Genomic DNA, 27,155 nt, shown 5'->3' with positions numbered 1-27,155 from the left:
GAAATTTGGCACAGATGACCCTCATATGACCCTAATTGATAATCAACCTCTGGCGACACAGAATTCCTAAGATATCAAGATGGCCACCACCAGTTTTCAAAGTGGCTGCAACTGAGCCAATGTTTTGGACATATCACTTTGCTGGGGCTGTAAATCTTTGATTTCCCCCTTATTTTAATATAAGAGAATATGTTCTGGTGGTATTTCTACCAACTAAGATACAAAAATAACATTAGGTTCCAATATGGCGGCATATTTTCCAATATGGCTGCCGATAAATTGCAGAAATGTGCTTATGCGTTAATCCACATGAGCTTGTAGCACATGTATTTGTATTAATTACCATACACATAATCCATTTATAGCAAGTTATTTGATAGCTTTTTAATGACCTAGGGCAACAGACTTTTTAATATGTTCACCAATAAATACAAGAACGTATAGTATCTGCTGAATGCATGAAAGAAGCAAAGACCTGGTGACTTTGATTGCAATAGCTGATGCAATTTCATGAACGGGGATCCATCTGAGGTCCTTCAACAGCTTTTTGAAGCCAAGTCTTTGTGTCTGGGTAGCTCAGTCAGTAGAGCTTTCACCTTCGGATCACATGGTCATAGGTTCGATCCTGGGCATTGCCAACTCAGTGTATGAGTAGGTACGGTGTGTGTGGCTCCACCTCAGCAATACCGTACAATGACAACAACGTCAGTATCTGAGCTGCGAAACATGGTGTATCAGATGCTATCCTCTGCAGCTATGCCTCAGATACTGACATTGTTGACATAACAGTTTCACTTGTTCAAAGGATTGCCTTTGGAAGGAGGGAAGGACCTCAGATGGAACCCCATTCATGAAATTGCATCAGCTATTGAATCAAAGTCATCAGGTCTTTGCTTCTTTCATGCATTCAGTGGATGCCATACAGTTTCGTCCTTCCATGGAAAGGGAAAAAGGTCAGCATGGCAGACATGAAACTTCTCCAAATTAGGTTCAACACCTGTTGCAGTAAATGATAAACATATGCAAGTCATTGAGGAGTTTGTAGTAGTCATGTACGATAGAAGTAGTTCTTACAAGGAAGTGAATGAGGCACGACTGGATTTGTTTGCAAGAAAGCAGCGATCATATGACTGCATTCCACCAACAAGTGCTGCTCTGAAGGAACACTGCAAGAGAGCTGCATTCCAAGCAGGACATATATGGGGCCAGTCACTCTTGTGCAGTCCTGTTTCGCCAAGTCCAATCCACTGGGGATGGCACCAGAAGGGCAGAACCTGGCTTCCACACTGGACGGATCTTCCGGTAGTGGCCAAATCATGCCAGGAGCTGACACGATGTGGATGTAAAAAAGCATGTTCTGGCCACTGCAAATGCTTTAAAGAGGTGGTGCCATGTTTTTGCACTTTTTCTGTTTTTCATGTGTCTATGAGGTTGATAGAACTTCATTAAGCCCCCCGGAGGTGGTTTTATGGTGTTTTATGTCTTCTCTGATTATTTGGAGTTTCTTCCTGGAGGCTGAAATCTTGAGGGTCAAATAGAGAAACAGCTCTTTAGTGACATCACAGAGCCCCCAAAAAACATACCCCCCCCTCATTATCATAACACAACAGGTGTGGGCATGAGGAGGAGGAGGGACTAGGACAGGTGGGTGGTGCTAAGGTGGTGGAGGAGGTGCTAAGGTGAGAACCAGGCATACTTAATGAACTGTAGGCGTGTCCACATGCATAAAAACATTTTTTTAAACAATTTCTGTACACTGTTTTAAAAAAAAAATCCTTACATAATAATACCTTATGATCAGGTTTTAGGGTTGAAAAATATCATGGCACTCCATCTTTAAGTTTGGACTTATCTGCACACCCCTCTGTGGTTGCAGTTGCTAGTACACTGGCCTGTCACTTGCCCAGCCACCATTGTAAATGAGAATGTGTTAATAATGACTTAATAACAAAACAAAAAGTAAGCACTAAGCTTTACCAAGCTAATAAATCACTTTCAAATGTTCCATAAATGGATTCTGTGTATGGTAATTAATACAAATAAATGTACTACAAGCTCATGTGGATAAACCATAAGCAGATGCACATTTCTGCAATTTCTCGGCAGCCATATTGAAAAATATGCCGCCATATTGGAACCTAATGTTATTTTTTAGTGTACTTGGTAGAAATACCTCCAGAACATATTCTCATATTTTAAAATAATCCCCAGTAAAGTGATATAGTCCAAAACATTGGCCCAGTTGCAGCCATTTTGAAAACTGGTGGTGGCCATCTTGAAATCTTAGGAATTCTGCGTGGCCAGCGGTTGATTATCAATTAGGGTCATATGAAAGTCATCTGTGCCAAATTTTGCGCTTGTATCACCAAGTGCACTATCGTATCAATTTCCCGCTGCACTAATAGTCAAGGGTGCCATATCAACATTAAGTTTAATTATGACACTCCATAATGTTGTGTACATATGCTGTACACAACAACCTTTGTTTTTGTTTCGTTTTTTCTTCTTCTTTTGAAATATTTTAATTCACATTGAGACATCGTAATAGTCATTAGACTCTGAGCATTGACCCACTATCTCCCTAGCCTCGGAAACCCATGGCTTTCTATCTCCCAGACTCCCTCACCATCTTATTCATCAGTCAGTGTTCAGAGTTTGAATGAATGTAGAATTATGTGCAGGAGGTAATTTGCATAAAGATGAAAGGGGACTTAACTGATTTGACGACAACATTTATTCATATCTTTTAAAAACACTCACTCTCAGTCATCCCAGTGTGCCAGTGATTACCCTCCCCTGTGCCATTGTTGGCATCCGTGCCTTCCCCTGACCAGATGGAATCCTGTATATTTTTGCCACACTGCGGTCTCACCACAGACGGTACACGAACAAGCTGGATTTATACTGTACTTAGTCCCACGATCTACGTGTGAACAGGGCCGAAATTGTATCACATTTGACTTGCAATTTGTTTGTACTATTGCACTCTTCTCCTTTAATAAATAATCCAGAATAAAACTCACAACAATAAAATATAAATGCACAATAAAGTGCTGGGTGCGTAATTACTGTGAGTCCTATCTGAACTAATTGTTTGTCGACTACGCCACTTTTGTTATAGAGGGAAGTCCCCTTTGAATACACTTTAACTTCTTCTTCAGGCTTTCACAGGTTCGAGGTTAACTGGTAAGTTTCAATACTTTTGGTTTTGAGAATACAACACTGGCATGAGAATATCCCTTTAAGAAACTGGACACGAATACAGTGTATCAAAAAAGGTAAGTCATATTTATTGGGTCCCTAATACATTGGCTTCTGTGCCTTAAAAACAATCAAATAAACACTATACTAATAAAACCTATATAAACATACAAAACACAATTAATCTACACAACAACTATAAAATAAATTATAAAGTTGTGCAAATTACGCGGGGCTTAATCACAAGGGTTCCTTAGCATGGGGGGTTTCTGTGCAACAAATACTTTTCAAGTAAAGTGCTGTGCCAATAAAGTGCTTCAAGATACTCAACACGGTTTGTTCAGGGGTAATGCTGCATGTCCATATATGGGGGTAAGATGGGAAAGGGTTTGAGGCCAGTCGTCTTCGTCTTCTCTCTTCTTTCTCTCCGCCTGCAATTATAGAGATCTAGACCAGTTCACTGTGCATTTACACGATACATTTGCGTTGTCTCAGGCAGTGGTTATACAGGGATTCAACGTTGCTTGTTCGAATACTCACTCGCCAGCCAGGTTTTTACACCTGGCGCTGAGTTGGTTGCGTATGCAACGTTATCGCCACTTTCCAGTCTCAGCGCTCCTTATATGTTCTGGTCTCACTCGTCTCTCATATGGTCTGGTCTCACTCGCCTCTTCCTCCCCTTCGGTTCGATCGCTTTCTCCTCTTGGTTTCTCCTTTGAATGTAGGCACACCTCGGCTTCCAAACTCCTAGGTGGCTGGTATGTCTACTTCATCTATGCACTCCTCTACTCCGTGTCTCGGCACAACCTTCCCCTCTGCTGTCCTTCTCCTCACTGACGCCTCTGTCACTTGGGTGCTCTGTTCTCCTTTCAAACGGTCCCGCCTCCGCTTTTGTACCTGCCAAACCACACCTCCCTCTTCTTTCATTTGTCCGTGGTGACAGTCTGTCTGGGGACATTGGCCATGACCGTGGCCTTGGGCGTGACCGCGTGACTGCCGCTCTGCCACTCAATGTCTCTCAATACATGTGACCAGGGGATCATGGGGAAAACAATTATAAACAATACAGTGCGTAATAATAATTGGTACAAAAATAATAAGATGGTGGGGTTAAATGAGGCAATTATACACATTAAGCACCAATAAAAAATTACAAAAGTTTTAAGAACCCCTCATTTCACCCTTGTCACATTCCCCCCTACTTTTTCGTTGGCAGTCCCTGGCAACTGGTTCTAAACGTCATGCCCGTACCTCTCAGGTGGCTGTCCTTGGTTCGCTCTTCCAGAGCGCCGCGGACCTTCAGGTTCCCTAGGACCGGGGAAAAACCCTACATAAGGCGGCCATATTGGTCCCACCGGTTCGGCTACTGGGGCAGGTTCGGGGCTCTCCATCGGTGACCTGGGGGCTATACACACTTTTAATGCATTCCTATGGATCGTTCTATCTCGCCCTCCTTTTTCAGGTCGGATCCTGTATACTAGGCCCGCATCCCCCACCCTCTCCAATACCACAAAAGGTTCTGGGTCCCACCATGGGCCCAGTTTACCTTGTCCCTGTCGGTTCCGGTTTCGTACCCACACCCTCTCTCCAGGTAACAATGGTGGCATACCGGCTCGGCGGTCATAGACCTGTTTACGCTGTCCTGCTATATGCACCATTTTTTTCTCGGCTGTCCTATACGCTGTGGCCATTCGTTTCTGGTGATCTTGCACCCAATCTCCCACTCCCATTCGATTTTGTGACAACGGTACTCCTAATGCTACATCTACCGGACGCCTCAGGTGGCGACCAAACATTAAGTACGCAGGCGCATAACCTGTCGCACCATGTTCAGTATTGTTATAAGCGTGTACTAACTCAGGTAAGTGTTCATTCCATCTGCCTTGGCGATCAGTATCTAGAGAGCGCAACATGTTTAACAGTGTTTGATTAAACCTCTCCACCCCCCCATTACCAGCTGGGTGGTAAGGGGTGGTGCGACTCTTAGTAATACCGTATGTATGACACAATTGCTGCATTAATTCGGATTCAAAATTCGGGCCTCGGTCCGAATGGAAACGAGCCGGGCAACCGAATGGCTGAATAATATGTGTCCAAAGCGCACGGACAGTCGTGGGCGCAGTTTGGTCACGCGTTGGAATAGCCCAACTGTACCTGGTGAATAAATCGGTTGCTACAAGAATATTCTGCCATGCGTCATTCGGCCTACCTAATGTGAGAAAATCAATAGCCACTACCTCCATAGGATACGATACTTCGAATGGCTGTAAGGGGGCCCTGGGCTCTATCCTGTCTTTCAGTAGGCTGCAGGCAACACAACCTCGCTGGAACTGTCGCACCGCCCCCTCCATGCCCGGCCAGTAGAACCGGCGCCGAAGCTGCGCCAAAGTCCGGTCCACTCCGGCGTGTGCCGAGGCCTCATGGAGTCCTTTCCACACCTCCTCTCGTCGCGCCCCTGGACAACAAGCTGTAAGTAACATTCTTGTGTATGCTGATCAATCACTTGCCTATACAACACATTGTCTCTGATGCGCAACCGGTCCCACTGTCGTAACATTTGCCTGGCTTCCCGTGACCAACTCCTCTTCTCCATAAGGGTAGGCAGTTTCCTCCGCTCTACGCAACTCTTCACCATCTGGATGTCCGGATCTCGATCCTGTGTTCCCCGCCACTCAGCTCCAGCCCACCCGTCCTCTCTCTCCACCGGTGCCAACTCCACTACGGCCACTCCTACAGGTTGAACAGGGAACCTAGACAGGGCATCTGCGTTCGCATTGCTTTTTCCAGGTCGGTACTTTATATCATAGGTGAACGATGCTAGCTGGGCTGCCCAGCGCTGTTCCACCGCGCCTAGTCGAGCTGTTTGAAGATGCGCAACAGGATTGTTATCTGTATAAATCGTAAAATGAGCGCCAGTTAAGTAATCTTTAAATTTTTCGGTCACTGCCCATTTAAGTGCCAAGAGTTCTAATTTAAAGGAGCTATAATTTGCATCATTTTGTTCGGTAGGGTGTAGACTTCGGCTGGCGTAGGCGATTACTCGCTCCTGGCCATCTTGGACCTGTGCCAGAACGGCGCCGAGCCCGCGGCCACTCGCATCAGTATACACTACAAACGGTCGGTCATAATCTGCATAAGCCAGTATTGGAGCCTGCGTAAGGGCAGTTTTAAGAGCATCAAACGAGTTTTGGCATTCAGGGGACCACTCTATTTTACACTGATGGGACTTCACATCATTCGGGACTCCGATCAACAAACTATTTAACGGCCTAGCTATGGCAGCAAATGAGGACACGAAGCGGCGATAATAACCAGCCAGACCTAGAAAAGCGCGGACCTCGCGGACAGTCGAGGGTGGGTTCCAGTCTCTTACCGCAGCCAACTTTTCAGGGTCCGGGCGCACTCCCTCTTTGTCTACAACGTGGCCCAAGAACTTTACCTCCGGTTGGAGAAGCTTGCATTTATCGAGGCGCAGTTTCAATCCGTGTCTCCACAGCCGCTCGAAAACCTGGTCAAGGTGCTGCATGTGAGAGGAAAAGTCAGGTGAATATACAATAATGTCATCGAGGTACACTAATAATGACGTCACCTGGCCACTCAAGCATCGCTGCATTAATCTTTGGAAGGTCGCGGGGGCGTTACATAAACCGAACGGCATACGTTGGAACTCGAACAGTCCTAAAGGGGTGGTAAACGCTGTCTTTTCTCGATCCCGAGGGTCCATACCCACCTGCCAATAACCGCTGGCCAGGTCGAGTGTGGAGAACCACTGAGCCTTGGTCAGGCTTGTTAAAGTCTCTTCAATCCGAGGTAAAGGGAAGGCATCTTTGTGCGTCACGGCATTCAGTTTACGGTAGTCGACACAGAAACGCCAGCTGCCATCTTTCTTCTTCACCAGGACAATGGGCGCTGCCCAGGGACTGCAACTCTCTTTTATCACTCCCTTGTCCAGCATGTCACTCAATAAGGTCTTCATTTCTCTATACATGGAGGGCGGCAGCGGTCGGTGCCTCTCGCGGATGGGTGCCGCGTCTCCAGTTGGTATTTGGTGTTGCACCACGTCCGTCTGCCCAAAATCTTCATTATGGACTGCAAACACCTTCTTCCATTTACACATCATCGCATGCAGCTCTTCTCTCTGCTGGTCAGGTAGGTCATCTCGCCGGGTCAACGCCTCCATCTCCTCAGGTAAGGTCTTCACGGGTCCCTCGTCTTCGATGCTCACCAGGGACACTTCCACGGCTCCGTCGGTTCCTAGGGACAGGTTCAGGTCTCGTCGTCCACGGACGTCGGCCTCCTCCACTGGATATAGCTTCCCTAACTTTTGATGTCTGCCCACGGTCACGCTATACGCGTGGGGGTTGCAGATGCGCACGGGGACTCGGCCATTACGCACGGTGACCAACGCTCGGGCCACTCCCAGATCAGTTCCTTCCGGCATGGCCTCCATCAGGGCCTCGTATTCGGCTCCATTTGGACCTTTCCAGGCACGGCCCCATACTACTAACTCACTGCGGGCGGGGACTCGGATTCTCCGTCGGCCGACAGGCCACACATAGCCCAATGCTCCGTCTTCGTGGGTCACTGCCTCCACTCTCCTACAGGCGGCGAATGCTTTTTTCCATGGTGTCCTCTCCTGTTGGCATGGAAACACAGACCTCCCAGAGAGTTTAAATAATGCATGCCACACTGCGTGGACTACGTTCATCCCAATGATCAGCGGCTCAATACAATGTTCATCTTTTACAATTACGATTCCTCTTCCCGGTATTTTCAGTCCTTCTAATTCTAAATCGAATATGGCATAGCCAGAATAGGGTAGATCAAGGCCGTTTGCTGCCCGTAGGCTAAACACCAGAGGCCCATTTTCCATTTTATCTTGCGAGAACTTTTCGTTAAACAAACTCTGCTGCATCAATGTGACTTGAGACCCCGTATCTAATAAACCCCTCATTTGGACTCCCCCCATTGTTATCCCAATTGTCGGACATTCCCCCACAAACACTTCATTGGCCCTTAACTTTTTTTGTGAACGTTGCACCTCTGCCCCCCGGACCTCGGCGACAGGGCGTACTAGTTTAACTGACTTCGGTCGGATCTACAGAATCTCGCTATATGACCCGCCTGTCTACACTGGCTACATATCGGCCTACCTCCTTCATCCCATTCGTAGCGCTGAGAGGCCGTATACCGTCGCTCAGGTGGCGGTGGAGTGCGCGCTCGTGCGTCATTGGTGCCAGTGCGGAGGAGCGGTCTGATTTCCTTCATGAGTTCCTGCGTGAATCCTTGCATTTGAGTTTTTACGTCGTCCATGATTTCCTGTTTTAATTTTTCTCTCCAAGCAGGGTCCTGAGAAGGGTAGGGGACAGAAATAGGATTAACAGCGTGGCACGTTATTTCAGTAGTTCCATGTTCAGCAGCTAACAGGTAGGCTTCTTCGCGTAAAGCAGCAAAATCTTCATCTGGGTGTCGTCGAGCATATATTTTTAAGGCTTGGCCCAGGGGGCCCTCAGCTAAACCCATAACAAACTGATCACGAAGAATGGCTTCGGAGGGAGCGGTGCTTGGGTCGTGCTGCCGCAGCCCACAAAACAGCTCTCTAAGTCTCAGGGTGTAAGTTTGTACATTCTCTCCTGCGCGCTGTGCGCACCGATAGAATAGTGAGCGCATTTCTGCGACAGAGACAGTTTCTTTATATAAAGCATCTAAGTATTTAAAAACTTTTGCCACTGTGTCGCGTTCGCCCTCCTCAACCACACTAATCTGCCGTTTAGCTTCGTTGGTTAGCGTTTTAATTATAATAGCAACTTTCCTGATTTCTGGTAGTTCCTGGGTACTTAATAATCCTCTAATCTGGTCTTTCCATTCCCTATATTTACTCTCGCCTTCTGTTCCACCAAAGGTGGGTAACCATGGGGCACCGGGATACACCGCCATCATCATCATTCTGAATCCGTAAAGCAAAAAACAAAAAGCAACAAAAACAACAAAACAGTACAGTTTCTCTTAAGGGTACCCACATGGAAAGAATCTATATGTTCCATATATGCAACTATATGTAACCTATATGCTACATATAAGGATCATATATGCGCATATATGTGCATATATACCACATATATGCCTGGTATAAGCTCCATATAGGCTGCATATATCTCACATATAGGTCAAAATCAGGTGCATATATGTGCATATACAGGGTATATAGGTCTCCTATATAGCTTGTTTATACCCTCATATAGGTCATATATGTAGATAATAGAAGCCATATAGTTCTCCTATATAGCTTCTTTATCCATATATAGGCTCTATATGTTCATAATACAGGACATATAATTCTCCTATATAGCTTCTTAATATGTAGGCCCTGTGTCCCATTATAGGATGTAGGCCACCTGAGTACTGTTTCTATTCCGTACAGTAAATGTTTCAGCTCAGTGGCAGATTCTGTATTATAGCCTGCTGCATGAATCACCCAATGACAGTATGGCATGTGAATGAATGTAATGTGATAACATTAAAATATCATGCAAGACTAAATTAGCACATTTGGGATGTGTTACATCAACACAATGGTAATGTCATCACATTTGATCCTAAATACATGTGACAAGGCAATGATTATGGAATATGGCAAGTGAGGAAAACAAGCTAATTTTCAACACAAATGGAAAAACATTTATTTCCTGAATCATTAACAATAACAAGGTTATCAATTCTTTCTTGGGCATAGTTTCCATGACGATAAAATGTGTATTGTGGTAGAATAAAATGGATAACAAACAAGTTTGATTAATCCCATGTTTATTGAAAACATTGAGCATCTAGGAAAGCATTTCACTGTGGTTAATGAACTTGAATACAAAGTTTACATTTCTGTCTGTTTTAACAAACAGACACTTTTCTTTTATCTGATCAGCTTGTACAGCAACTAAATTTCCCAGACTTTTCCCCACAGGGATAAAATACAAAGGATTCTTAAATTGACTGCAAATGTCATGTTTCTTTTTTTCGTAGTACTTCCCTATTGCATAGCATGTCTCTCCCTGCCCTAGATCACAGAAAATGAATGTCTTCACAGAGAAAACACTTTCCTTTTCATCAGAAAGAATGACCGTGTATGAATTTCTCCGGAAAGTACGGGAGTAGTTTTGTGAGTGAACCATTTCTGAGTTAACCACTGCTCTGCTAAAATACTTGACAGGGAATCTAGTTGGTAGGTTAACAATGCTATTCAACGCCAGGAAATCCTCATTCTTGATCATACAAATGTTAGGCCTACCCAGACATGTAACACCATGAGAGCGGCTGACTTGTGTAACCTTTTTTTTCGCATCTGAAAATGACTCTAAGAGAGCTGAATACTCAGAGGCTCCCCCCATGGCTTTTTTGGAAAATGATGGAAATGCCACCTCTAGCCAAACTGTTTTCATTATTTGTAGAGAAACCCCCTGACTACTCTTTATCATATTCAGAAGGACCCCGTTGTAGGACTCAAACACAAATGCAGACTGTGCCCAGAGGGGTCCCCAGTTCCTTACAGTATTTGGTAGATGAAGGCACAAATGTACATTGAAAGTGACATTATTTGTGCCGTAAAGGCTCGCCATTTCCTGTACAAACTCTGTCAGCCACTTCTCAGATTCGGATATCTGCAGTGGGGCTATATTCTCGCCAAGTAGAATAGAGACCCCCATTACCAACTTAAACCAATGCTTTAAGTATTTCTCAGGTAAGATCCCTTTCAATGTTGGTATGCTGTAATATAACATCCACATGTACCACTCGTGTGCCTTCCAGAACTTTCTGTCTTTCATTGAGCGGGGCACACGGGAAATATTACACGGGGGTTTGATGGAAGTCAAAATGTCATCAATTTGTTCAATTGAGCGTCCGATATACCATGGAGATTGGTTGTTTTCGGAATTTAACCACAGCGTGGCGATGCTTCTAACTACACCCAGCAGCACACTGTGCATATAATCAGGAACACAGCCATCAATAATATTAAAATCGGGCAGACTACACAGAATGCTAGGCCCTTTCACTCCCAATGAGGGTTTTCCACTAGCAATAGCCTGTTCTACCAGATTGTCAGTTTGGGAAGGAGTCCGCAACTCAACGTTTTCATAGGGATAAGCCCTTACACGCCCCCTCCGTTTTAAAACATTTGTGCCTTTCTGTGTACAGAAAGAGCACCCAAACTCTCCATTAAACTGTTTGAAATTCTGAAGCATTGGACGAGCAACTGAATCTGCCACCATGATAGTGACTACTACTTTGCTTGTGACTTCACCACTGTCACTTTGCCATGTAAGACCATTAGAATACAAATCTTTGCATTCGTCAACAAATGGTTTCAGATAGGTGTTCATATTTGGTTTGTTTGGACCAAACCACAGGCCACCCAGCATAAGGTGTTTTCCCCGTAGTTCTATTGGCAGTTCATTAACAGTACATAAAATTGGCCACAAACTTTTGGGGTTTGATTTGTGCACTGGCACTCCATCAACATTGAAAGACAGTGATATGTTATCTTGTGAGGCAAGCAATGGTAGCTTTTTGTACAGATTTCCATCGTATATATCTTTGATGGAGTCACCCATCCTCTCAAATCTGTGTTTTAAGTGTTTCCCTAATTGGTGGTCCTCAAGCAGTTTTTGGATTTGATGTTTAAGTGGCAGGTACAAAAAACACTGATCTTTCTGTGCATGTGCTTTTGATATGTTCTGGTCACAAACTGGGCATTTGACATTGAAGGTACCTTCCTGCATCCTTAGGTTGCACGTCTTGCAGACATAGTGCATCTCTAGTAAGTCTTTCACTGACTCGAATGATTTGTAGAACAGGTACTTAGAACCACTCACTGACAGCCCCTCAGGCCCACTACTGAAGTTGATGAGATGCAGAATGTCCTCCAAGGCTTTGTTTGTCAGTCCGTGTTTGAGTTTTAATGCCAGCAGCAGCAGTTCCACCTGTTCTTTAGTTGGTTTCTGGTCTGCGGTTGGAGATGAAGATGAAGAGCTTGGTCCCTCTTCCTGATCTTCTGGGAAAGAGCTAGGGCCAGGTACTGGTTGGTTCATCTGTAAAACATAGGATCAGCAGTGTCACAAATTTGAGAAGAATCACACAAATCTATTTTTTCTGCTGTTGGTAGGGGTGGGAAGGTAGAGGGGTGGGGAGAGGCGGTATTGGAGTGGTGGGGGGGGGGGTGATGATGAGAAGGAGAGAGGGGTGGGGAGGGATAGAGGGGAGAGGCATGGTAGAGGGGGCTGGGGTGGTGAGAGGAGGGTGGGCAGTGAGTGGGGTGGTGGTGAGGGAGAGAGGGGGATGGGGAAGTAGAAAGGGAGTGGGGAGGAAGAGGGGGTGGAGAGAGGTGACTGCAGCAAGAATGCATTACATTTGCATGTGAGACATACATACACCAGTGACTAAACATGTGTGGTAGTCATTATGACCAACTTACTGTGTCGTCAGGAGCAGTAGGGGCCTGAGGTTCCTGATTGGTTGAAGAGTCCACAGGTTGAGCTTCTTCATCTCCCTCATGTTCAAGCATTCTCCTAAAAAGAAAATTATCTGTTACTGGAAATTACTAATTGCACTAAGAGGCTATCATTGATTGGAGTGATAGAAATGGCAGTAAAAGTGAACCATTTCCACTCGTTCCGTTCTGGAATTAGTTCAAGCTTTGCTTTTTAAGGCAGCGGTGGCCTAGTGGTTAGAGGGGCGGCCTTGATACCGGAAGGTCCCCAGTTTGATTTCCCAATTCATCACACATCAATCATGAATCACCGCTGAATAGCCCTTGAGCAAGGCTTCCTGCAGGGTCTGGCTGTAAATAAGTTAGTAAAATAACTTAGTCCAACACCCTGGGTAAACGACAAACTTTGCTTTACTACCTAGGTTTGATGAACAGGACAATGGACTTTTCTTTTTTTTTGGGGGGGGTGGGGGGGGGGGACATGCAAGATACACCTTTGTGTACAAACTAACTTGAATCCTTGAATGAACTGCTGTGATAAAAGAAGGCTAGAGAACCATTTAGTGACCTCCAGACCTACTGCACATATAAACAGAGCTAAACACATTGGAACGACTGTTTATTTTGTATTGCTGCTACCTTATACCCTGTATATAACATGTACATAAGGACAAATGGGATATAGCTCTGTTCACAAAATGTTGTACCCACTCCAACTGTATATATGTTCCCCTACTACTGTTTTTATTTTCTTTTGTATCGTTTTTTGATAAGGATAATTCCTTTTAACAGGTCGTTCATGAAAGTCCTTGCGGTCTTGTTTCCAATGAGAACCTGTGAGCAATTAGGGGTTAAGAGTCTTGCTCAGGGACAAATTTCATTTCATCGACACATATGCTGACCTGGCCTGGAATCGAACCTGTGGCAACCAGGGCCTCTGGCTCCCTAGGCGGGTTCACTAACCATTCAGCTATGGCCGCCCCTTTGGCAATGTAAACATATGTTTTCTCATGCCAACAAAGCTCAGTTGAATTGAATTGAATCCCTTTGTTCATAGTGAATCCAATGATGTTTCAAAATAATGGGCATGGGAAGCTACAACTGTGTACATACACACTAACGTTATAATCCCTTTTGAATCCGTGGGTGTTCCTTTGTATTCACTCGAGGCTACTCCAGAGCTAGCTAGCTAACCAGGAAAATGTAGAACTTTAGCTTACCTTCGTCTTTGTCTTGCTTTTGTCCTTTTTGGAATTGGTGCTTCGTCATCCTCGTGGTATGCTTTGTAGCGCTTCGGACCCATGCCGGTGCTTCTTTTTCAGTTAACTTACTGCAAAATAAGATCTAATTAAGTGAAAAGTTTGGTCTACGGAGCGCAAATGTCGAAGCAGGCTAGCCGCTCTGTAAGCAGCTCCCCCGGAAGTAGAAGTTACTAGCGCGACTACACACATGTTACTGAACACACCCACCCATTTCCTAGCTAGACCGGATGCAAACAGCAAATAAAAATGACCCCAGATTTACATACAAACGGGGCCCAACCTCGAATTTGCCGTGTATTTCCGTTTCCGTCTGAGAGTGTGTCGTCACTTGTGCCGGCTTCTGTCTAGGCGGGAGGGGGACTTGGAGTATTGCATTATGGGGCGATGTCTCGGTGGCGGTGTGTGTATATGTGACTGGAGCTGCGGGAAGTTTGTATCTGTAGAGTATAGAGGATAGTAGAATCATGGCGGAAAAGCCAGAAATTAAACATGCCCTTGTCGAATGGACAGAGGGGAAAGATAAAGGGAAGCGGAGTATTGTGGGGATCGATTGTATCCGTAATTTTTCTGTTAATGATTTCACTCGCTCGGAGGAGTCTGACGAGTATCCAAAACTGGTTGAATGGCAAGAAGGAAGAAAACCATGGCCCGTTTATGAAGCTCGAATACTACATGTGGCAAGTATGTGACATTATGTTTCACTGTAAAATGTAACACAATGTTTGTCTATTGCATATATCATCTGTAGCATAACGTTACTAGTGACATGACAGTACAGATTCGCTGGTACAAAGTCAACTAAAAGGCATTCAAGAAAGCATTACACTTGTTTACATTGGAGACCTTTTTTTAACTCATATAACAATGAAAAACATACAGGTAGGAAGCAGTACTGTGTAAGATTGAAATAAAAGAAAAGGGGGAACAAGACTGGTAATGCACAGAGCATGATAAAAGGATAATAAGAAAAATAAAATAAAATAATAATAGATAAAACAAAACAGAAACAAAAAAACAAGGTTTTATTTGTATGTCATTCAATGTTATATGAGTTAAAAAAAGGGATCTCAATTTAAATACGCCTAACAGCTTTCTTGAACGTGCTTTTAGTTGACCTTGTACCAGTGAAATGTTACTGTCATGAAACTGTACCTTTTCCTATGCAAACTGCAAATACAAATTTCAATCAATCAACCCAGGGATGCACACATGGCAATTAGCAAGGAACTCTGACGCTGGCATATTAGTTTTGTTTCTATTCTTTTCCAATTTTCAATGTTTCACAAATATGCAGTCTCACTGCTGCTCAATAAACCTATTAAAGCAACATCAGTTACGTTATACTACCTGAAATTCTACATGCTTCCTGCTTTCTACTGGGTCATGTTCACAAGCTCCACCAGTTCCTGAAGGGAATTGTATCTACTTGCTGTATATTGGATTGAAGGCCCTGACCACTCAAATTGAAATAAATAAAGAATAATAGCCATGTTTAGTGTAGTTTTAAGCGTCCTCAACAATCTTTGGGAACATTAACACTTGTGTAGTGCTATTAGATCATTTTTCTCAAAAACGGCTTAATTTGCTGTTTATTGTGCTGTACTTTGATGGTGATTGACAGCTTGTAGCCAACCAGACATTTCACTTCAGGATTCTTACTACTGTACAGGAGGGTCTAGATATCACTTAATCCAATGGTATAGGACACATGAAGTAAAGATGGAGTCTACCTTTCAGAAAGTAATGTGGCTTATGCATATAGCCCATTGATTGCAAATGATTCTATGAAGTAGAGGCAATCGGAAAGACATGTAGGTTAATAGTCCTGTCAGTGTGTGTGAGGCACTGGCAATTCCAATCTGGAGTTCCAAGGGACATCAGTTGCAAATTTGCCTCTGGCGCATTAATTACTGTGCATTGTCCTCAAATAAATAATAATAATAATTACACCTGTAGGACACTATATCTGAGACTATGTTAGATTGGGTACATGTCATGATGACATTTTGATTTCATTGCACCAGGATATGTAAAGACTCTAGAAAAACAACTAGACGATATGGACAGTGCGGAGAATGCTGATGCTCCCCAAACTAAACGGCAACATGTCCCGAACCCCAAGTACACGCAGCAGACACGGACTTCTCTGAAGAAAAAGGTAACTGACTGGGCCAATTGTTGGTTTCATTACACAATAGCTTAAATATATTTTAAAATTACCCCCCCCCCTCTCTCACTCTTTCTCACTCTGCTCTCTCTCCTGCTCTTTCTCTTTCACTGTCTCTCTCTTTCTCTCTCAAGGTTTCCATGAAAAAGTCCAAGCAGCCCCAGAGAGGTTCCGACGAAGAGGAGGATAAAGAAAGTACAAACAATGAGGTACACTACCAGTCTGCATCCGGTGTGTTTTGTCACATACATTACACAAATTCAAGATGAGGAAGATTTGTTGTAATAAACTGCATTGACTGTAGCTGTTATAAGGTTATAAAGTAGGCAACTTTGTCTTTCTGTCTCTTTATCTGTCTCAACTCCCAGGGGCCGGAAGAGGATGGGAATGAAGATGGCCCGCCACGATCCAAAAAGGTACCCAAACTGACGGCATCCAGTGTGTGGTGTGTTATTACCGTAGATTCAAGATGCGGAGGTTTTATGTTATAAGTAAGGAAGAATTTTTGAGAGGCTGGACAATAAACACTTGTATATGCCCAAGTGGAGGGATGTATGTCTTGAGACAAAGTGGAGAGTAGTTAATCTGTTTAACTTCTTCTTGCCAATTGACCAACAAAGTTTGTAGTGAGGAAGTGAGGATATGGAGAATTACCTACGAGATCTTTCTCCTGTTTGGAGATTATTGTGCTGAACTCGGTGCGCTGCTTGAATTCACCTTGTGTTCATCAAAGAGCTTATTTGGGGAACAATTAGCACCCATCAGCCCACTTGGTCTTTGCATGACACATACCAGACTGTCGATCAGACCTATAACTGAATGGGAGAGAATAAACGTCATCTTGATCAGTCTTGTTCATTGTATTGTTGTAATTGAAAGTGTCAGTTAACTCTCATCAGTACTCTGTATCGGTGAGTACTCGGAGGAATGAGTACTCGTACTACTCGGAAAAATGGTATCGTCCCATCCCTACTTCCTAGAATCAACCGAATGAAATTGAATACCATTAGCTATTGTTCTTCACTCTCTCCCTCTCTTTTTTCTCATAGATGGCTTTACAGTACAGAAAAAACCTGGATGAAACAATGTGGGAAAAGAGGAAAGTGGAACAAATGCAGCGCAACCTAGAGGAACTAAGGAAAGAAAATGCAGCTCTTAAAACAGAAAACAGTAGACTGAACGCCTTCATTGTCAATCGTAAGTATTCTCCTTTTCAATATTAAACCCAAGAAGGGTTTTGTTCTGGAGTAGATCGATACTGCAATGTCAGAGAAGTACTTTTAAACCTCGCGAAAAGTCTGTTCCGGAGTTTAAGTAAGGGCACCGAGTTGCTTGCTGCTAGCTATTTTTATCTGATGATTGTTATTGTTTCTCTCTATATAACCTCATTCTAGAAATCCCTGAAATGAAAAGGGACATCGCCTTGATTGCTCAAAGGGTAAGTTTATCTGATTTCAATACTTTTTTTGTTTTCACCCGTGAGCACCTGTCAGTCCCCTATCAGGGTTACAATACTGCTGCTTTGCAGTGAGGCTCAGGAAGGTTTGATTGTGAGGAGTTGTGCCCCGCAGTCGTTTAATCTGCACATTTATTTGGGGGACAATGCACATGTAGGGACTTTTGATGTTGTGCTAATCGTGTTGATGGTGTTAATAGCTTGCTGTATTTGCACTTTAATGTATTGAAGAGTATAACAACATTTTCTTCTATGAACAAGATTGAAAGGACTCCTGGACATGGTGCACCGGAAGGGGACATGGAAGATTACTTCTCCACTGGTTCAGAGAGGCTGGTGAGTAATCCTTTCCTACTCAGTCTTTTGTTCATTTATTTTACTTATTACTGAAGCAGAGCTATAGGGATTGGTGTTTCGCTGATAACTTGTGTAAATAACGTTTTTGTATTGTCATGTTTTATGTTTTGCAAAGCCACCCCTGTAAATATGAATCTATATAGGCTTTTTTGAGAAATAAAGGTAATCTTACAACATTTATTTCTTCTCTAAGCCTGTAGAGATTCCTGAGCGCTCAGGTGTGTTTGACCCTTCAATTCCTCCGATTTTTCTGTACTAATTCTACTTATCCTTACTTACTTATCCGCCGGCCCCCTTACCTCCTACCCCACCACCTTTCCTCCTCGCCTCCCTCCTTCCACCCGCCTTTCCTCTACCTCTCCCACCATGGTCCTATATGGTCGTCCTCACTACTGTCATTGTGTTTTCTTCTCTAACTAGACTGCGACACCTAGGACCTCAGCGACCAAACAGGTGAATAGAATTGTATGTAGTAGAGATTAATATAAACTAATATTTATTATATTGTCAATGAGTCTTAAAAGTGTTTTGTTCTCTAACTAGACTCCAGCGACACCTGGGACCTCAGCGACCAAAGAGGTGAATAGCATTTTATGTAGTAAAGATTAATATAAACTAATATTTATTATATTGTCAATGAGTCTTAAAAGTGTTTTGTTCTCTAACTAGACTCCAGCGACACCTGGGACCTCGGCGACCAAAGAGGTGAATAGCATTTTATGTTGTAAGGATGGATATAAACTATGACAGTTTGCCTACTACTTGTAAATGGGTCAGTGTTTATGCAGGGCTAATCTCACAAACTGCTGGAGCAATCGGTGCAATTTTTATGTTGGGATGGTTGTGTAATTTACTTGCTCTACTAGTGCAAAGTCCCTATGGAATTTCATTTTGGTTCCCCCCACCCCCAACCCCGCCATCCCCTCCACCTCCCCCACCCACCGTTCCGCCACCCCCATCCTACCCCCCCACCCTGCCACCTCTCCATCCCCCCATCCTTTTTCCTCCTTGCCTCAAACCCCCCACCCCGCCTTCCCTCTACCTACTATGGTCGTCCTACTGTCATTTAGTATAGATTTGCATACCATATTTTATTATTGTTTCTTATTGTTAAGAGTCTAACAGGGGTTTTATTCTCTAACTAGACTGCTGCGACACCTGGGGCAGCAGCGAACACCATGGCGGTAGCGGAGGGAAAAGACTGTGGAAACGCCAACAAAGTAAGACTATCCTCCCTCCCACCAGTGACTCTGCCTGCTCAACATCCACTGTCTTCTCTCCTTCCCTGCTCTCCATCCTCCTCCTCTGTTCTGCCTATGTCTTGCTTTCCCCCCAGCCTGTCCTCCTTTCCTCTTTTGATAAAATCTAGGGAAATTATTAGTTTGTTGGATTCCTTTAGCATTATCTTGTAGTGCTGGGGAAGGATGCAGGGGTGAAGAGCTCCACAGAGATAGCCGGATGTATGGCGGAATGAGAGAATTGTCGAAACCGTTGGATTGTCAAAACCGTTGGCGAACTCGTCTGAGGACATCTTAATGAATGAATTGAAACAAGCTTTTGGGCTTTCAGTTTGGCCGGTCCCTCACTCCCAACAGGAGCAATTGAAAAAAATAAAAATTAATATCTCAACTCTTAGAGATAAGTAAATGGGGAAGTAAATAGAGTCCAGGTTGAAAAAAAACAACTTTTTCTTTAATTATTGGTATCAATACGAATTGTCATCTTGTAACCATAACCAAACATGAACATGTTTCTTGCCGGTAAAAGAATAATGCAATCTAAACTATTTTTCAGATTGAAGTTGTGAAGAACTCTGGCGTGTTCTGCAACAAAGAGGCCTGGAAGTCAGCCCAGCAGTCCGGCTCCGCTACCTCCATGGTGAGGAACCTTTTGATGGGAACCGTGGACGTCACAACACTGCTGAAAAGCAACCTGAACGGTACAAAAATATGCTTATCTTTTCTGCCATCAAACAGTCCTATTATACAGACTTAAAGAAACTTGGGAGTACATTTTTGGTTATAAAACTGTCTCATGTCAATATGGATGTTTCTACATTGCCCATGTTATAGGGTTTTGTACATATTAGTCACCTTATTCAGTACTCCGTTTGCAGGTCTGTGTAGGGTCTATTTGGAACCATTTTTAGTTACCTCATGTGTCCCTGACAACACTGCTCTACCTCAAATTGATGAACTATTAGTATCTGAACATTAATTGCTGCCAATCAGCATGATTACCCACCTTCATTTGACCCACCTTTCATAATAATTTTGAAATCTTACATTAAGGTGGAAAGTCAACTCGTGGTGATGGGGAGCAGTTGGTCGCCTTGGATAAGGACATAAAGAACGCCATTATTGGTGAGTAAATGAATGAATTGAGAAGGGAAAACAATACTTTAGAGATTTAATAAGTTGACTACTTTAATCATCCTTGTATCAATGTTTATAGCCATCCATGGAGGCGGCATCAGGTAGGACACCCGTCATTGGTATCTGCTTGGCACCTATAATACTAATTCATCGCTTACTCACTTCTTGATCACAGCTCGTTTCTAGTAGAGCCACGTCTCTGGGCTATTCTTAACACCTTTTAGATGTGTAGTCTTGTCACTCAGTGTCTGCTAACTCCTCACTAGGTGTCCGCCAATTGAAAAATCAACCAACCATTTGCTGGTAAATGGCCTTAATTTCCACTCCTGGTTTTAGGTAACCCCATGACACTAATTGTTGTCGTCTGCGGTGTTAACAAAAAATCATATTCACCTTTCCTTCACCTTCACCCATAATCCTATCTCATAGGCATATCTTGCAATTCTAGGAATAGAAGCTGGCTGGTGTATGACTGTGTGTGTCTGTGTCAGGGTCCCCGCGGATCCTTAAAAAGTCTTAAAAGGTCTTGAATTTGTACTTTAGAAATGCGCAGACACCCTGGTCTGTGTGAATGAACCCATTTCATTAGGGCGATGTAAAGCTCTTTAGGTACCGTTGGCGTCGATCGATACCTCTGGTGAGTTTAAAATCATTTGCCAAGCTGTAAATAAGGTCCAAGTGTCGTTTCGGGCGTAATTTTCCTTTAAGAAGCTGTCTGCCTCTTAAAAAGTAGAATGGAGTGTAGACTTCTACAGTCTTCTAATTATTTTTGTCTTCTCTGTAGATGCTACAGTGAAGAAGTGGCCGGGAGTTCCAAGCGGCCAACTTGGGACAGCCATCAACATGAAGCTGACCGAGCTCCGAAGAGCACACAAAGACAAAAAATAATAATAATGGCCATCTTTTCTTTTTTGATTGTGTGTGCTGTGTGCTTTACTGTAGAGAATAAGGAGGAAGGAAGCAGGAAGAACTTTAAACTTCAAAGTTGACAATGGCTATTTTGTATGTGGAGGCAGGGAGCTTAATTTCATTTAATTTCATTTTATATATATTTTTGTATCCATCTGTTTGCCACTTTAAAAGCCATGTTTCATGTTTGCATATTATATTATATATTGTATTATATATATTGTTTTGTATATTGTTTAAATAAAGTGTTAAAGTTCTACATTTGGGTTTCTATTGGATTTGATTAATGTGTACATGTAAAACAAACTTATCACCTATTTTATAGGTGATATAGGTATCATATAATTATGTTTCATTCCATATATGTAGATATAGGTACATACAGGTCATATATGTACCTATATGTTACATACAGGTCATATGTACCTATATGTTACATACATAAAATTGGCACCTTTCCTATATGTATATGTACATATATGCACATATATGTACATATATGTGCATGTACATATATGCACATATATGTAACATATATGCACATATATGTACATATATGTACATATACATATAGGAAAGGTGCCAATTTTATGTATGGGGCCCTATATTACAAACATATATGACACATATAGGTTCTTTCCATGTGGGTATTCTCATGTGTTTGTTCTCAACCAGTCCTGCCGCCAACACCAAATATGTGAACAGGGCCGAAATTGTATCACATTTGACTTGCAATTTGTTTGTACTATTGCACTCTTCTCCTTTAATAAATAATCCAGAATAAAACTCACAACAATAAAATATAAATGCACAATAAAGTGCTGGGTGCGTAATTACTGTGAGTCCTATCTGAACTAATTGTTTGTCGACTACGCCACTTTTGTTATAGAGGGAAGTCCCCTTTGAATACACTTTAACTTCTTCTTCAGGCTTTCACAGGTTCGAGGTTAACTGGTAAGTTTCAATACTTTTGGTTTTGAGAATACAACACTGGCATGAGAATATCCCTTTAAGAAACTGGACACGAATACAGTGTATCAAAAAAGGTAAGTCATATTTATTGGGTCCCTAATACATTGGCTTCTGTGCCTTAAAAACAATCAAATAAACACTATACTAATAAAACCTATATAAACATACAAAACACAATTAATCTACACAACAACTATAAAATAAATTATAAAGTTGTGCAAATTACGCGGGGCTTAATCACAAGGGTTCCTTAGCATGGGGGGTTTCTGTGCAACAAATACTTTTCAAGTAAAGTGCTGTGCCAATAAAGTGCTTCAAGATACTCAACACGGTTTGTTCAGGGGTAATGCTGCATGTCCATATATGGGGGTAAGATGGGAAAGGGTTTGAGGCCAGTCGTCTTCGTCTTCTCTCTTCTTTCTCTCCGCCTGCAATTATAGAGATCTAGACCAGTTCACTGTGCATTTACACGATACATTTGCGTTGTCTCAGGCAGTGGTTATACAGGGATTCAACGTTGCTTGTTCGAATACTCACTCGCCAGCCAGGTTTTTACACCTGGCGCTGAGTTGGTTGCGTATGCAACGTTATCGCCACTTTCCAGTCTCAGCGCTCCTTATATGTTCTGGTCTCACTCGTCTCTCATATGGTCTGGTCTCACTCGCCTCTTCCTCCCCTTCGGTTCGATCGCTTTCTCCTCTTGGTTTCTCCTTTGAATGTAGGCACACCTCGGCTTCCAAACTCCTAGGTGGCTGGTATGTCTACTTCATCTATGCACTCCTCTACTCCGTGTCTCGGCACAACCTTCCCCTCTGCTGTCCTTCTCCTCACTGACGCCTCTGTCACTTGGGTGCTCTGTTCTCCTTTCAAACGGTCCCGCCTCCGCTTTTGTACCTGCCAAACCACACCTCCCTCTTCTTTCATTTGTCCGTGGTGACAGTCTGTCTGGGGACATTGGCCATGACCGTGGCCTTGGGCGTGACCGCGTGACTGCCGCTCTGCCACTCAATGTCTCTCAATACATGTGACCAGGGGATCATGGGGAAAACAATTATAAACAATACAGTGCGTAATAATAATTGGTACAAAAATAATAAGATGGTGGGGTTAAATGAGGCAATTATACACATTAAGCACCAATAAAAAATTACAAAAGTTTTAAGAACCCCTCATTTCACCCTTGTCACATACGCTTATGTATAATACGCCTATGATAATTTTAGAATTATATCATATCATGGAGTCTAAACAAGGCATTCAAATCAAACTACTTACTGTAGGATGCCACGCAAAGTAACAAGACAAGATTCCTTGAAATATACACAGAGTTGAAGTGTTAAATTATGTTTTGGATCATTTGTGATCGAAAGTGAAACCAGCCTGACCGCACCATAGCATGTCTCTGTGTTTCAAGGGGCATCACGTCAAGCTTATCTAACTCCATAACTATATTTGAGTAGATTAATTCAAGTTTTCTCTTAATTTAAGTACCAGTAAAAAGTACAGTACTTGAGTAAATATACTCAATTACTTTCCACCACTGCAGGCATTTTATTAAGAACAAACTCTTATTTGCAATGGTGGCCTGGGAAAAGACAAGGCCTGTTGAGGGGGAGGGGCTAAAAGAAATCAAAAAGCAGATAAAGCTATATTATGAATCACAGTAACAGGAAGAATAAAAATCAATGAATGGTAAAAACTAATGAAAGCAAGCAAGCAAGGGCAAACTGTCTGACAGTCAGTCCAGGGGACGCATGCTATTTTACCTCCACTAAAACAAATCTGCAAAAGAAGAATCAACTTTGTACTTGTACTTCATCAACTCATGATGCGTTACATTATTCATGAGAGCGGTAAAGGGTAGAAAAACAAAATGACTTATCCGCGTACTCGCCCTGAAGGGCTGACATTTCGTACACTGTGGTGTAAGCAACACAGCTGTAGCTAATGACATGAATAATGGATGTGTTAGATTTGTTTTATGTTTTGTTATAGTCAGTACATTATATACAGTAGCGTTACAGTACTGAACTGAGACAAAGTCTCCATCATAGTGGCAATACCAAAATGCATCATATAAAGTAATTGGAATGGCACTGCTGATGTCTCACACTACAATCAATACCTTGCAAAAAACATTAAAATGTGGACAGCAGAAGTTCATCCAGCTACCACAGCTACAAAACAGGACACTTTTAACGGATAAATGTACGGTTGAAACATTGTTTAATTTTCTCTCATTGCATCTTTTGCCCAGACTTCCTGCACCTCCCTGGTGCAGAGGGAGAGTTTCCTGAACTGCAGGAGAGGAGCCCCAGTTTGGTCGTGGAGGAACCAGAACCTCTGCAGTTTAAAGAGGATCAGGAGGAACTACTTCAAAGACCAATGGAGGCTGATGGGTCAACATTGACATTACTAGCAGGGAAAAGTGAAACTCATGATGAAAACAGAGAGACAGAGTCTCAAGCCAGCACCTCAACTGAACACATGAAAACACAAGCTTATACAGAGTACTGGATACCAAGAAAACCAACTAGTGATGACCACCTCCTCTCTTCCCACTGTTCTGAGTCTGACACAGAGGACAGTGATGATTGGGAGGAGACCAGGGAAGGTCAGTCAGCTTTAAACACACTGAAATCACACAAGACACAAAATGCTGATGAACAAAAATTGTGTTCGAGAAACAGGCTGTCCCAGGACTTGAAATCATCCAAACAACCCCCATCCATGAGTCTCAAAGGCAAGGGAAAAAACATTTGTGAGGTTTGTGAAAAAACCTTTAGTAGTAAAACATATCTTGTAGTACACATAAGGATTCACACAGGTGAAAGACCCTTTAGTTGCACTTTTTGTGAGAAAAGTTTTAAAAGTAAGGGTTGTCTTGCGCTACACACAAGGATTCATTCAGGAAAACCTTTTCATTGTACAATTTGTGAAAAAACGTTCACTAATTCTCATAGTCTAAAAGTACACATGAGGACTCACACAGGGGGACACCTCTTTTGTTGTAGAATATGTCGTAAAACCTTCAGTTATAGTAATCTTCTGGAAAATCACATGAGGACTCACACAGGTGAAAAACCCTTTGGTTGTACAATTTGCAGTAGAAGATTTATTTCTAAACTCAATCGGAAATTACACATGGTGACTCATTCAGGGGAAAGAGCCTTTCTTTGCTCATTTTGTGGTAAAACGTTCAGACATAAGGTAAGTCTTGAGGGACATCTGAGGACTCATACTGGTGAAAGACCCTTTAGTTGTAACGTTTGTGCCAAAACCTTCCATTTATATAAGTTATTGAAGGACCACATTAGGACTCATACAGACGAAAAACTCTTTAGTTGTAAATTGTGTAACAAAACCTTCAAATATAATAGGAATCTAAAGGTCCATATGAGAATTCATACAGGGGAAAAACCCTTCAGTTGCATAGTCTGTGGCAACAGCTTCGGAGATGGTTCAACATTAAGGGTCCACATGGTAAATCATACAGCTGAAAGACCCTTCAGTTGTAAAGTGTGTACCAAAACCTTCAAAGAGAATAGGAATCTAAAAGCCCACATGATGACCCATACGGTAGAGACACCTGCAGGAGAAAAACCTCTCATTTGCATAGTTTGTGGTAAAGGCTTCAAGCAGAAAAGAGATCTGAAGCTCCACATGATGGGTCATACAGGAGAAAAACCTTTTAGTTGTACAGTTTGTAGTAAAAGTTTTGGTCAAATATCTGATATGACAAGGCACATGAGGACCCATACAGGTGAAAAACCCTTTACTTGCACAGTTTGTGGTAAAGGCTTTGCTCAGACGAGTACACTGCAAAGTCACATGAGTAGGCGTAAATCCTGTCTGAAAATGTAACTATTTTGTTGTGTTTAATATAATTTTGGGTAGTCTGCTAGGGTATTGGATTGCCATATATGAATCGTAAACATCTGATGATTACATTGTTTTATTGTTTAGTTTTAGACAAAACTGAATGCTTTGTTTTTAGGGCAGTGGAAGACAGCTTCAATCCGTCATGTTAAAAACCACAAGCCACGGTAAAACCCTTGGTTTAGGTGTATTTAGTGTTTTATATCTCTTGATATGTATTTATGTGTTATTTTTAACTTTTATTGATGAATTGATTACATAGGACCACAATGGAAACAAGTCAGGACTTGTTTGTGTTATCCTTTTGGCCTAAATGTCTGACTGTACCTCGTGCTGTTTACATTTCTGTTTGATAAAGTATTAAATCAATTAAAAAAAACGGAGCTAAGATTTCTATTGGTGGGATTGAAATTAGTCAAGTTTCATCCACCAAATCTCTAGGTGTCTTGGTCAATGAAATGAAAAATTGTCTTGGAAAGAACACATACATACATACAGTAGCCAACAAAGTTTCAAGATCCCTTGGATTCAGAAGAATCAGGGGCTTGGTTCATCAGGCTTGTCGCTTAACCCTTTATTACAGTTTAATTTATCTTTATCTCATTTACTGCAATATTGTTTGGGCAAGTACATATCCATCTAAACAAAAAAACATACTTTTTTGTCTATCTATGACATTAACACAGTCCAGTCCAGTCCTGTTCTTGCATCTTTAAATGCACTTACCTTTCAAATATGCTTCCTATACCTTGAATATTTTAAGACCAACTTGCAAGTTCATAATTAAAATACTAGACAATCTGACAACCTCCATCCTCCCTTCAGCCGTACCACTCATAGCCAGTTCTTCATTGAAGAAAGAGGTTCTTTACTCTGGAATACACACGTACTTATTGCCAAGTCCTCATTAAAGATGGAGTGCCATGATATTTTTCAACCCTAGAACCTGATCATAGGGTATTATTATTATGTAAGGATTTTTTTCAAAAAAGAAAAGTGTTAAAAAAAAATGTTTTTATGTGGACACGCCTCCAGTTCATTAAGTATGCCTGGTTCTCACCTTAGCACCTCCTCCACCACCTTAACACCACCCACC

General features: G+C 42.5%; 1 protein-coding gene and 1 long non-coding RNA gene across 2 annotated transcripts in view; one reads left to right on the top strand and one right to left on the bottom strand.

Moving 5' to 3' along the window:
- The window catches only part of LOC311037954 (uncharacterized protein), a gene marked incomplete at its 3' end in the record, with an annotated part of 29,696 nt that extends 4,128 nt beyond the window's left edge, over positions 1–25,568 (top strand). The window contains exons 2-3 of the mRNA XM_084047249.1: positions 24,438–24,794; positions 25,561–25,568. Coding sequence (XP_083903375.1) covers positions 24,438–24,794; positions 25,561–25,568 — 365 coding nt within the window. The remainder of the gene's footprint in view (positions 1–24,437; positions 24,795–25,560) is intronic.
- On the bottom strand, positions 10,023–14,044 carry LOC311037396. Its single transcript, XR_014599955.1, has 3 exons — positions 13,903–14,044; positions 12,668–12,761; positions 10,023–12,284 (listed from the first exon to the last, which is right to left on the bottom strand). It is a non-coding gene; the product is annotated as an uncharacterized lncRNA (long non-coding RNA).
- Positions 25,569–27,155: the final 1,587 nt, after the last annotated feature.

Source organism: Gymnoscopelus microlampas (genome assembly GCF_963454915.1).
Source record: "Gymnoscopelus microlampas genome assembly, chromosome: 21".
Taxonomy (NCBI): domain Eukaryota; kingdom Metazoa; phylum Chordata; class Actinopteri; order Myctophiformes; family Myctophidae; genus Gymnoscopelus; species Gymnoscopelus microlampas.
This window is presented reverse-complemented; position numbering and strand designations above follow the sequence as displayed.